Here is a 12,602-nt window from a genome sequence, read left to right as displayed (position 1 = left end):
ATTGTACCAGCCTCCATCATTTCCTCTGGCAATTCATTCTTTACACGCACCGCCCTCTGCATGAAAAAGTTGCCCCTTAGGTGTCTTTTATATCTTTCCCCTCTCACCCTAAACCTATGCCCTCTAGTTCTGGTCTCCCCTACCCCAAGAAAAAGATTCTGTTTTTGTGTCAGATCTGCAGCATTCTTGGTTTTATTTTTTAAAAATGTAGATTGGTGAAGTGGCCGTTCAGCCGGCTCGATGGGAGGGGTGGAGTTGAGCAAGAAACACTGCCTCACCTGTCCAGGTAAGTGACCTCTGACCCATTCTTGGGGTGGGGCGGAGCGGCCAACGCGTCACTTCCTCCCCTGGCAGGAGGACGCGTCACATCCGGCGACGGCGATTTGCCGTCGGTCGTCGCCAGAAATGGAGGACAAGGATGGGAGTTGACGGAGGAGCCGCCGAAAAGCGAAGGCCCCGCTAATACACCCCTTCCCTCCGCCCGGGTGTCGGGGAGGTTCCTGTTCGGGATTGGGAGAGTGCGCGGGGGCTGATTGGGTTGAGGAGGGGAAGGAGCGGGGCGGAGCAAGGCAGTTGGTTCAGACCGGAGCCCACTCGTCCGCCCGGCCCCGGCCCCGGCCCCGGCCGTCAGGATGAACGGTCTCTCGCTCAGCGAGCTGTGCTGCCTTTTCTGCTGCCCGCCCTGCCCCAGCCGCATTGCTGCCAAGCTAGCCTTCCTGCCCCCTGAGGCCACCTACGCGGCGGTGGCTGACGAGTCGGGGAGCCGCTGGAGCCTACGCTTCACCGAGCGGGCCGAGTGGCAGTACGGCCAGCGGGAGCTCGACTGCACCGACATCTTCCTCATCCGTACGAGCCGTGGGAATAGGATCGCCTGCATGTTCATCCGCTGCTCTCCGAGCGCCAGGTAACTGACAACGCCACCTCTCTCATTTAAAACAAAATGATCATGGTGCCGAAACCAGGACCTCCCCAGTGACCCATCATCACCCCCTCGCAATACTCCCATCGGGTACCATGCCTCCGGGCCGAGTGTAGGTGTTGAGGACCGCCCACTTGTTTGGAGGGTTGAGTATACATCAGTGTACAGGTTCAATAAAAAGTGGCTATCAAAATGCATATCTGGCTATATAAGGTACTGGTAATGTGATGCATAACTCATTATAAATTTGAACATACAGAAAACCAATAATCTAGTATTCTAGTGCAACAAAGGACTGATATGTCACTGAAAATGTGTAACATAAAAGCATGCTTTGTTGTTAAACTACGAGTTTTCACAAATTGACTAGCTGTGATTGCCTTTTACGTATGCATTCTTTAACAAAAGTGTACGACTTAAGTGATTTAAAAGATCTTTGGGAAGCTTAAAATTATTTGTACCTAAAGTATTTGGCAAGAAGTATTTTTTCTCATCTTTTCTTTTAACTCTGCTGAAGTTGTTGGTTTTGTGTATAGTATGGCTCTTTGACCATGAGTATATCACCCAAATGGATATTATTCAGAGTGGAAACAACTTTCCCACTCTCACTAGGATTTTGTGACCAATTGTAATTTCTTAATCATTGTCTTAGATGAGATCATCTACCTTGGTACAGCCCCGCAATCAAACCTGAAGCACTTCTAGTCTGTAGCTGAATTAGTCATTGTATAAATTCCTCATATCACCATAGGAACTCTGAATGTTACTACTGAAAAATTGACCATTTAAGATTTGTTCACTTCCATTTCCAATCTCTGTATATTTTCTTCCATCCTCATTCCATGGATTGCCTTGCACTAATGGGCAAAATAATAGTGGTTCACCATTACCATCTTCAGGGTAGGTGACCAAGAAACGCTAGGTCTTCCTGACTGCCATTACATGCATTGGAAGACTTTACTGGCTGATGACAAACCTGTTTATCTATGTTTGAAGCAAACATTCCATGGTCAGCAAGTTTTGGCAGGAAACCTAAATCCAGAGTTTTTAGTTCAGAGGTAGCAAGCCACTGCTACATTGCAAAGCTCCCTCTCAACTTTCAGTAGCCCAGTTAAATCCATTCAAACAATGGCATTGTGAGGTTGTCTAGATATTGAAAAATTGTTGTACTCCAATGTTGGATGATCTAATCTTATCAACTTGTAACTAACATTATTGCACATTTTTGTGCTTTGATTAGAATGTAATAAACTGCAAATTTACTAAATGAATTTCGGAGACTTTGCTTTCTGTGATCTGCCGAAGAATATGTTGCTATGCACCTTCAGTAGGCATAGATTTCTTAATTTGGTTACATTGAATCTGTTGGATACAGTCAATAGCTGCGAGAGATGCCTTCTTGAACTATCAGGATTTAAAATTAGAGTACATCGAGTTGTAAACTCCTAAGGGAAGCCCTCCATCTCTTGAGCAAAAAAGCTTCCACCATTCAACCATTCCAATGAAGCAGTAACTGCATGTTAATTGAATCGTCCAGACAATAGAATTAGTCTTCTAAAATTTTTTAATCAAATAATTACTGGCATTTTATCTATAGCAAAATGACTATTTGGTTGCATTCATTTTGGTTGATTTGTGAAATACCAAATCACAAAGTGTAGTTAACCTGATCTGGTGGCAACTAAGAAACAATGTGCTGTCTAGTAACTTTGGTTGCTTCGGAATGCTAACTAATGCTCTTCTCAAGTATTTATATCATTCTTATATGTGTGAATGTCACAAGGTACTTTTATAAGAGAGTTACCAAACGGAATTTAATGTTACCATAAGGAGTCATAGGTTTAGTTGACTGTCCTTGTGAACAAAAAGATAGATTTGAGAAACATCTTGAAGAAAAGGGAGAATTTGAGTTGTAATGAGGGTTGTTTCAGATTTAAAAGTACAGAAATCTGAAAGCATGGACCACTGGTGATGAAGTGATTAAAAACAGGAATGTTCATGAGGCCAGAATCCTCTTGGGGGTTTTGTTGTTAGAGGAATGAGACTTGGAGAGATTTGAAAGCCAGTATAAGCATTTTATATTTGAGATGCTACTGTACTGAGGAGGAGTGTCAATCAATGACCATAGGGGTGACAAGCAAACTGGACTTTACGCAGGCTGTGGTACAGGCATCAGAGTTTTGGATGACTTCCAATTTGAGGGAAGAATTTTAAGAAACCAGCCAGGTGTGCATTGAGATAGCAGGTATAGATGAGGTTTCAATATCAGAGCCTTCCAATATTTCATAGGGTGGAATTTTTCCTAATTGGCTGCTTGTCTGGTAAGCAGTCAGACAGTTTAGAGACACTGCTGAGAAAAATATTGGTGAGGTAAAGCTGTTTGTTGTCAGCGCACATATAGAAGCTGACACCTTTTCAAATGACTTTGCCAAAAGGCACCATGTAGATGAGCAGTAAGACGCCAAGAATGGATTGTTGGCACCAGAGGGAAAGTTGGAGCAGGAGGAAAAAATATTGCAGGCAATTCTGTGTCTACAACTGATGAGATAAGAATGGAAGCAGGTGAGTGCATTTCCTTTCAGCTGGATTGTGACGCAGAGATGTTGAATGACAATTCTGGCTTTAAACGTGTTAAGGTCAAGCAGGAATAGAGTCAGATGTGCAGCATGGATACAGACCCTTCGTCCATGTCGAGCAGAAATCCTAAATAAATCTAGTCCCATTTGCCAGCATTTGGCCCCTATCCCTCTACACCCTATTCATATACCCACCCAAAAGCCTTTTAAATGCACCAGCCTCCACCAGTTCCTCTGGCAGCGCATAGTTTTTCACAGTCACAGAAGATTCATTTGTGATTTTGGTGAGAGTTGTTTCAGTATTGAGACGGAATGTGAAGTGTAATTGGATGGATTCAAACATGAAGTTCTGGGAAAGATGGGCATGATTTGCTCCATGTCCACAGAGCTGGCTGAGTAGTTTCCAAGGACTAAAGTGTCGTAGATGGATTTTTGCTTTGTACAGCGGTTGGGAGGAAACAGCATAAGGGATTATAGAAACTTTGTCCATATTTATTGACACAGGCAGGAAGAGAAGTGGGACTAGGGCTGAAGGTGTAGGAGGTTCTGGGAGGGAAGAAGGGAGTTTGGAGATAAACATAAATTCAGGTATCTGATGAATTGTGAAAAGTTGATTTGTAGGTGCAGCAGGTAATCAGGAAGGCAAGCAGAATATTATTGTCTTTCATTGCTATAGGAACTGAATTTAAGGGCAGGGAGGTTCTGTTGCAATTGTGCAAGGTGTTGGTGAGGCCACACCTGCAAAAATTGAGCACAGTTCTGGTCTCCTTACTTGAAGAAGGATACGCTGGCTTTGGAGGTGGTGCAGAAGATGTTCACTAGGTTGATTTCGCTGATGAGGTGGTTAAGCTCTGAGGAGAGGTTGAGCCACCTGGGACTGTACTTTCTAGAATTTAGAAGAATGAGAGAGGATCTTATAGAAACACGTGAAATTATGAAAGGGATAGACAAGATAGTGGCAGGCAAATTGTTTCCACTAATGGGTGAGAGTAGAACTAGGGGGACATGGCCTTAAGATTAGTGGGAGTGGTTTTGGGATAGATGAGGAATTGCTTTTCCCAGGCAGTAATGAATCTATGGAATTTCAGGCCAAGGAAGCAGTCGAGGCAGCTTCATTAATTATATGCAAGACACAGTTGGATCAGTTTTTGCATGGTAGCTGAATTGAGGGTTATGGCGATAATGTAGGTAGGACGAGCTGAGATGATGGATAGATCAGCTATGATCTTAATGAATGGTGGAGCAGGTTCAATGGGCCAATCTATTACTGAGAGCCTTCAGAAACAATAGAGGCATTTGAGAAAAATCCATAAGTGTCTCTCACTCAGAAGACAGCAGAAAGGGTTTATGAAGATGGCTTGTAGTTGAGTTATCTTTACATTCCACAAAGATCCACAATGAGCAATTTTGGCAGTTGAAAGAAAGACCTTGTTGTTTTTCATGCAGCCAAGCCAGATCTGGAGATGGCAGGTTAAACTAGTTGTCCACTGTTCCATGTCTGGGTTTTTTGAACAAATATATCTCTTGATTTGCAGGAACTGGAGATCAGTGCTGTGTTGGGAAATGGGCCAGGTGAGAGTGAGCAATGGTTTTCATGATAACTTGGACATCAGTAGTGATGATATAGGTTTAACAGATTGTCTTCAATTCACCACAACATTTTTTCATCCACAGGCTACTCGGTTGGAAATTTGAAGGTATATTTGATCATTTGGACGTGGGATTTTTTTCAGTAATAGCAAGGAAGAACTAGGGAGAGCAGGATGTGCATGGAAGAAACTCAGTGAATTGATGTGAGGGGAATTGCTAGGCCATAAAAGGGGCAAAGTCAAGAGTGTTTTTTTTCTTGATCCATTCATGGGATGTGGGTGTTGCTGGCCAGTCCAGCACTTATTGCTCATCCTTTGAGTTGCACAATGCTGTTGGTTTGGTGTCACAAAGGCCACCCAAGACAATGATGGCTGATTTCCTTTCTGAAGGTGAATCAGATGGATCTTTTTATGGCAATCACAGTTGTGACATGGTTGCCATTAGGCCATGGTAGGATTTAAGTCAATGATGCCAGAGCATTAGCCTGGAGTTCTTTTATTGCTAGTCCAGTGACAGGCAGTGGCACTATGTGTGTGTGTGTAGTTATGAATGTGAGGGCATAATGAATTAAACTCACCATGAATGTAAAGTAGCTGGGTCTGTGGAGAAGCTGAGGGAGGTGAGTAGTGAAATTTCTTGTTCCCAGCATCTTATGGTGCTTGGTAGGCAGTCGAGAAGAACATTTTAAATGAAGAGTGAGAAGTGTGAAACAAAATGTACTGCTGAAAGGGGACAGAACGAGGTATTATCTGTTGGTGAGAGCCACATTGTCACTGCAATGTGAGAGTGGGACTAAAGCTGGCAGCTCATCTACGGAAAAGATATCATCATTCCACCAGATTTGTTGCAGGAAGAATTGAATAATCAATGCGAAGTTCTTACTCTCAACTGATCGGCAGCCTGGAGGGAGATATGAAGTAAGGTCATAAGAGATCTAGTGGATGAATTTGGTGTCGTCATAGGAAGAAGATTGGCAAGATTAGCTGGATGGGTAGGTTAGTATGCTGGGACAATTTGGGTTGCCAATCATAAGGAGACAGTAACAATTGCCTTGATAGACCTATGGAGATACCAGGAAAGGCATTGAAGGAGGCTTCTCTGAGGGCAGTCATTCCTGGAAAAATGACAGGAAAAGTTGAGTGCTATAGATTTGCAAGGACTGTTTTAGAGAGATGGAGAAATGAAAGGCCTCATGAGAAAGTAGGAGTAGAAAAGAGAATTAAGAGTTTTTTTAAAAGTGGAAGTAGAAGTGATGGTTTTGGGCTTAGAGTGGCAACCAAAATGCATCAGAGGATGGATATAGGAAAAATTATAATAATGCCCTTTTCAGTTATGCCATGTAGTTTCAGCTCTCAAATTGTCAAAATCAGGAATACATTGAATTGCTCTCTTCAATACTGTCCTCCATGTTAATTTTTTAAAAATTGAAATCGACAGATTGAATTTAATTTATTTTTAAAAGGGATTTCGAGTTTAACTATTTATAAGGCTAGCCCTTCAGAGTCTGAGATGACCACCACTAATCAGATATTAGCATAATCTAATAGACTAATTATCTTTATTTTGATTGATACTGTGACTGCAAATGAATGAGGATCATTTAAATTAATTGTATGGCTTCATTAATAGGAATGACCAAACTTGAGTTTTGTGTCAGTGAGTCAATGCAGTCAGATTTAGAGATGTGAACCATGATTGAGCAATTGGAATTCAAGTATTTCATGATTTGACAGGTGTTTAGCAAAATTCTGAATGTATTACACTATTATTCAAACATGTTGCTATTTCTTGGGTAAGTTCATTCAGAGCGAGAATTAGCAGTTGAATTGAATCGTGTAGTACTGCATTTAACAATGCTGACATCCATTCCTTGGTCAGAAAATATGGATGCGATTAGTGGACGAGGTAATCTTTTATTGAACACATGAGATGTACAGGTGCCCACATTTAAACTGTGAAATGTGAAATTGCAAAGTTGACCGATTAATTGTGCAAAAAATGAATGAGCAGTCAAGTGAAAAAAACACTGCTTACTGTAGTTTTGTTTCCTGTTTGTTTATTGTGGTTACATTTATAATTAAGATTTGGTTTTGCATATTCATACCTGAAGAAGCAAACTGAAGTTATTTAAGGGGATTATTTATGGAGAGTTGTTCATAGCATATTGGTGTACAGCAAGTCATTCGCTGCAACAGGTATTACTTAGGTTGTTTTTGAATGTGAGATTCTTGAACTGCAATCCTTTAGAACTATATCGATCTCCTCATGATGTAGGTAGTTATTTTAATATTCATTGAATCCCTGCAGTGTAGAAATAGACCCTTTGGCACAAAAGTCCACATTAACCCTCCGAAGGGTAACCCGCCCACACCATTCCCAGAACCTATTAAAGTACTCTACGTTTACCTCTAATTAATGCCGCTAACCCACATGTCCCTGAACACTCTGGGCAATGTTCTCATCAGTCACTTGTTTTATCTAAAGTGTTTTAATTTTAGATTTTTCTAAAAATATATTTGAATAGTTTGAAGAAGAAATGCAGAATTTGATATGCTTTAATTTATTTTTTTTATCAGTGCATATATGTGACATCTAAGTGATTATATCTTGTGCTTTAAATTTAAAGGTACAAGATTGTTGCAGCAATACAGCCAGTTTTAACTTGGTAGCAGCAGTTGAGGCAAAGATGTTAGCTAGGATACTCTTTTGGAGAATTATTAATATTGAAGAACTAGAAGAAGCATGCAAGTGAACAACAACATTGTATTGTGTGGTGTCTAACCAGAGAACACAACATAAGAAATAAGAGCAAGAGTTGGTGTTTTGGCCCCTTAAATCTGTCCTGCCATTCAACCAGATTCAACCATGGTTGATTTGTCCAGGCCTCAACTCCTCTTTTAGCCCTCTGAGGTTGACTTTTGAAAAATACCAGAATATCATAGTAAAGGTTCTGCACTCCCACCCAAGTTTGGCTTTCAGAAGATGAATAAATATTTTATGCGCTGCATTCAACTACACCTGTTCACTTGATGTTTGGATGACCTGTTGTTGGAGCTTTGCTACTAATGACAGCTCTGATTGAAATCTCACCTCTACTGTTTTAACATGATGCTTCGAGTCATAATTTGTGGAAGTTGACTGAGAATAAGACTCTGCAGAGGAAATGTACAAACAGATGTGTGAAAACCTCCCAAAGCATGCTAGAGATGCTTCACAGCCTGTATAGAACAGCATTATGGCAAGTATGTCCAATGTGCTTATACATATCTGTATTACTAGACAAAATCTTTTGATTGCAAAGCTGTACAGTTAAGAACGTTGCATTAATTGTATTTAAATTCCTTGAGTTACGTTAGTAATGTTTACTTGTCTAGTATGTCTCTGCACAATGTGTTCCTTAAAAAGAAGTTTGCTTATTTCAGTTACGGAGTTTTTGGTTGAAGATGGTGAATCATCGTTTAGCTGGGGTTCCGCTGGTACTGATTTTCTTTTGGTGCTTCCACCAAGTGATTATGGTTTGCACATGAACTTCTGAGGTATCTTGACTGTTCAGTCATAGGAATGTATATTAGTTGAGTTCAATCCTGTCAATCTCAGCCCTTTCATAACACTAGTGTACATTTTATAGCAGGAATGGCTGAATTGTAAACCTCATAATTTGCAATTCAAATCTTTGCATTAAGCTCTGAAATACTACTTAAATAGGCATGAAATGGCCAACATTTCTTTGCTTTTGATTTCTGAATACAGCCAGCCCACATTCTTTATCTGCCAACAGTAGTTGAGTTCGAGAAGTCTAATCACAGTTATTTTCAGTAGTTTCTTGTATGTTGTAGCAGAACATTAAGTGTAGTTAAATGTATTAAATCTTAAATTACTTTGCAGAGTTCACAGTTGACAGAAGTGGTTCTGTTTATATAGCAGTACCTTCTCTTACCTTGCTATGAGACCACAGGTAATGATGGAATTGTTACACTTAACAGTGTCAGAGAGTTCCATGCTCATACACTGTCCAAAGCTGGATTAGTGCAATTTTGTTATTCATAACAAGCATACCAACATTAATTTTACGCATTATTTACCAACATTATTTGAGTCAACGTATTGGTTACTAGTAGCCAAAAAATGAATAATGGTTTGAGTGAATTGTTTTTGTATGACTTTTTGATCTGGTGAATTGTTACATTTTTATATTATGAAAACTTTTAAGCAAATTTTAAGTGGTAGTTATTTTTGGTTTCCATTCCTAATGGTTTCTGAGTGTCACAGGAGTTTAGTACTGCCTGATTTGTGCAAAACCGTTTTGGTTGTTTAAAATAGCTTTGCAGCAGAACAGGAAATTGGTGAGATAGTCAAAGTCTCCATAGTTAAGGAGGCAATAGAGGTAGCTGAGGGAAGGTTTTCTGTGTTGCTTTCTGTGATGTTGAGCTTATATACATTGGTGTATCGAATAAGAAGTGATCTTAACAAAACATGTTTTGTTCTGTGGGGGCTTGATGACACATAGATGCTGTTGAGCTTAAAATGTCTACCTGTGGGAGTCTAGAACTGTTTAAAAATATGGGGACTCCTATTTAAGTCAAATGAGAATTTTTGAGTATTCTTCAGAATTCTGTGTCTGTCTTGTGAAAGCTTAACTACTTGAATGAAGACTCAGAGGCAAGCAATGTCTGTATTGCTTTGGAAGGCATTCCTGTCCTTGACATCTGTGATTTTTGACTCTTTAAGATGCTGTTCTTTTTAACTGGAATTAAAGCTTTTCTGATTTTTGTTTAAAATGTGTTTCAGATGTTTCCTTAAATGACTTCTAGTGCAGTATTAAATAAAGACAGAACGTAACTGAAATATAGAATGCAAGCTTGTTCACAAATGCACTTGTGATTTTAAAAAAATACTGCTGTATATTGGCGCAATTTGTATGGTGCAGAGTGTTATTTTGGTATGAATTGTCATCATATGTTATGTTGCTGAAATTACAAAAAGGGAGCTGTTTGTATTGTGAATTTAGTGAATAAATTTAAGATTTTATGAATTTTGTAACTCGGTATGGATCCCACACCATAGCATGACTGTGTTGTCATTCCACTGTGGCATTATTTGATCAGTTGATTAAGGTACGAGCATGGAAAGTTCTCTATAACCATCTTCTACAGTGAAAAGAGAGCAAGTTTAGTTGGAATTGCTGAAATTCTTGCGCCCTCCTTGGGATACTCTTCTGAAGGCCATATTGAATAGACATTGCCCTCATTGTAAGTCTTTGACTGATTTAATCTGACAGATATGGTTTGTCATGTGCTTTTAATCTTTTCATTCATGTCCTTTGAGTTCTGCGCTCTTTAATCCTTTTTCCCTTTGCTGCTTGACAAATGTCGTAATTACTGTTTTCTGCCCAAGCAAGTTCATTTAAATAAATGCTGCTCCTCGGGAGCTATGTAGTTGTCTTCGGAGATGCTGAATACATGCAGTATATCTTAGTATCTCTTGAATCAGAAGGTTCTAAAAATATAACTGCTTGCTGCTAAGATATCTTTCAGTTCTCAGCAGTATGCAGCAGAGTGATGAGCAGGTGGCTGCTTGAATGATCAGTGTCAATTTCTATGCTTCCAGTAAGTTAGTGATAATGTGAAACCCCACATATTAATCTGAGTGATTTAGCCGTTTAAATTTGCTGTGTTCCGTTTTACAATCAGAACGGTATGGATCTGTTTGGCTGATTCAGTTTTTGCCAATATGTTTTATTTAATACATTATTCTGTCCTAAGTCCTGTTGATGCCACATCAAAGATTTAACTGGTGGAGAGATTAAGATGGTGGCGATCTAACAGGTCTGTCTTTCTGTGCGCCACACCATGATCCAAGCAAAGTGATGCTTTCACCCTGCACGTACAAACCATTTTTGAAATAATTGGTAATGTAAGGTCCCAGAATCTCTAAATACTGATCTTAAAGCTCAGGGAAGAAGATGACAAAAGCAAAGGGATTACAATTGATTGCAACATGCAGGGCCCACCTCTGCAGCAATGGACGCACCTGTGGCCGCAGCACTGCCTCCCACGAAAGCACCTTTGAACTTAGCAGAGCTGCAGAACTTGATCTCGGAGTTTGTGGAACTCTGAGAAGATCGGGCCAGCACTGGAGGAGTCTTGCACTAGACTAGAACCGAATGCTGCCATGCTACAAAAGCATGAGCAGGAAAGCTAGTGTCTTGATCAATGCATGGAGGAGGTCAAACAGCGAACCGCAGCTTCAGAAACTCCCGGCGGGGCAGATCCAGGCCCTGGAAAATCAGGTGCTGGCCTTAATTGATCACGTTGATGACTCCAATCGAGGTCAAAGAAAGAATGTTTGCATAATCGTGTTGCCAGAATGAGAGGAAGGTGAGCTTCCTATAGCAATGGCTCCTGGACCTCCTGGGAGTTGAGTCAGGCTGGATGCGGGTGGAGCGGGCCCATTGGATCATGGTGCACAGGTCCAGGTCAGACCAGAGCCCCTGCCCAGTCCTAGCACGATTCCAGTGCTACAAAGAGAAACAAATGGTTATGGAACCCTCCAGAATGCTGGGGATAGACTCATAGGCCCTGATGTACAAGGGTCGAAAATCATGTTTTTTTTTCAAGACTTTTTATGGGGCTGTGATCAGAAAAAGGAAATCTTGTGATGAAGTAAGGAAGAGGCTGAGGCTTGAACATTCAATATTCTGTAAGGTAGCCAGCAGTGTTGCGCTTCAGCCATGGAGAGACCATGTATAACTTTGACTCAGCAGTGAGCACAAAGGATTTTTTTAGATACTTTACAGTAGACCGGTTGGGTCAAATATTATGGACAGTAGTATCATTTCCTCTTGGTTGTTTATTTTATATGCCTGGCTGTATTCAAAAATATGTGGGGTTGGGTGTTTTCTTTCTATCCCTTTCTTGTGATTTTTGCTAATCCCTGTTCCCTTTTTTTTTCTTGGTTTGGGGTGGTCTTTTGTTTTTGGCTGACAAGTAGAGTTGGTGTATTGGGGGAGGGTGGTAGGTTGGATGTTCACTTTTAATTTCCATGTGATACCATATGTTTTCTTTGTTTTTGTATTGCTTGTGTTTGGGGCACGGCTCTAGCTGGAAGGAGCCATGTAGGTGCTAGAGAGTAGGATGAATGTCCCCTATGGGCTGGAGGGGGGTGGGGAAGTTTCTGGTTACTTGTCTTTTGCTTATTTTAGCAGTAGTGATTAGAACTTTTTGTGTTTGTAGTGGTATTTTGTAGACTTTCTGATTCCTTTTCTGTCTCGATTCAACACTGAGTAGGCATCTTCCTTTCAGGAGGAGATCACGCACCAGTTTAGATGTTTATCGCTAGTTGTTCATTTAGTTGGTGCACCTGGAACATAAAGGGGAGCCACTCACCGGTTAAAAGAAAATGCTCTCGAATCTGAAAGGAGGGGGTTGATATTGCTTTGCTTCATGAAACACACTTGAATGATAAGGAGCATCTAAAATTACAGCAGGGAGGGTTTAACAGGGTGTTCTTTTCGTCTT

General features: G+C 40.7%; 1 protein-coding gene across 1 annotated transcript in view; it reads left to right on the top strand.

The window, feature by feature from the left end:
- The first annotated feature begins 430 nt into the window (after window positions 1-430).
- Window positions 431-12,602, top strand: part of LOC122565342 (alpha/beta hydrolase domain-containing protein 17B-like) — a 74,305-nt gene continuing 62,133 nt past the window's right edge. Inside the window, exon 1 of the mRNA XM_043721216.2 lies at window positions 431-904. Coding sequence (XP_043577151.1) covers window positions 633-904 — 272 coding nt within the window. The 5' untranslated portion in view covers window positions 431-632. The remainder of the gene's footprint in view (window positions 905-12,602) is intronic.

This window comes from Chiloscyllium plagiosum, unplaced genomic scaffold (genome assembly GCF_037043375.1).
Source record: "Chiloscyllium plagiosum isolate Xiang-an unplaced genomic scaffold, Cpla_swu_hap1 HiC_scaffold_28, whole genome shotgun sequence".
Lineage (NCBI taxonomy): Eukaryota > Metazoa > Chordata > Chondrichthyes > Orectolobiformes > Hemiscylliidae > Chiloscyllium > Chiloscyllium plagiosum.
This window is presented reverse-complemented; position numbering and strand designations above follow the sequence as displayed.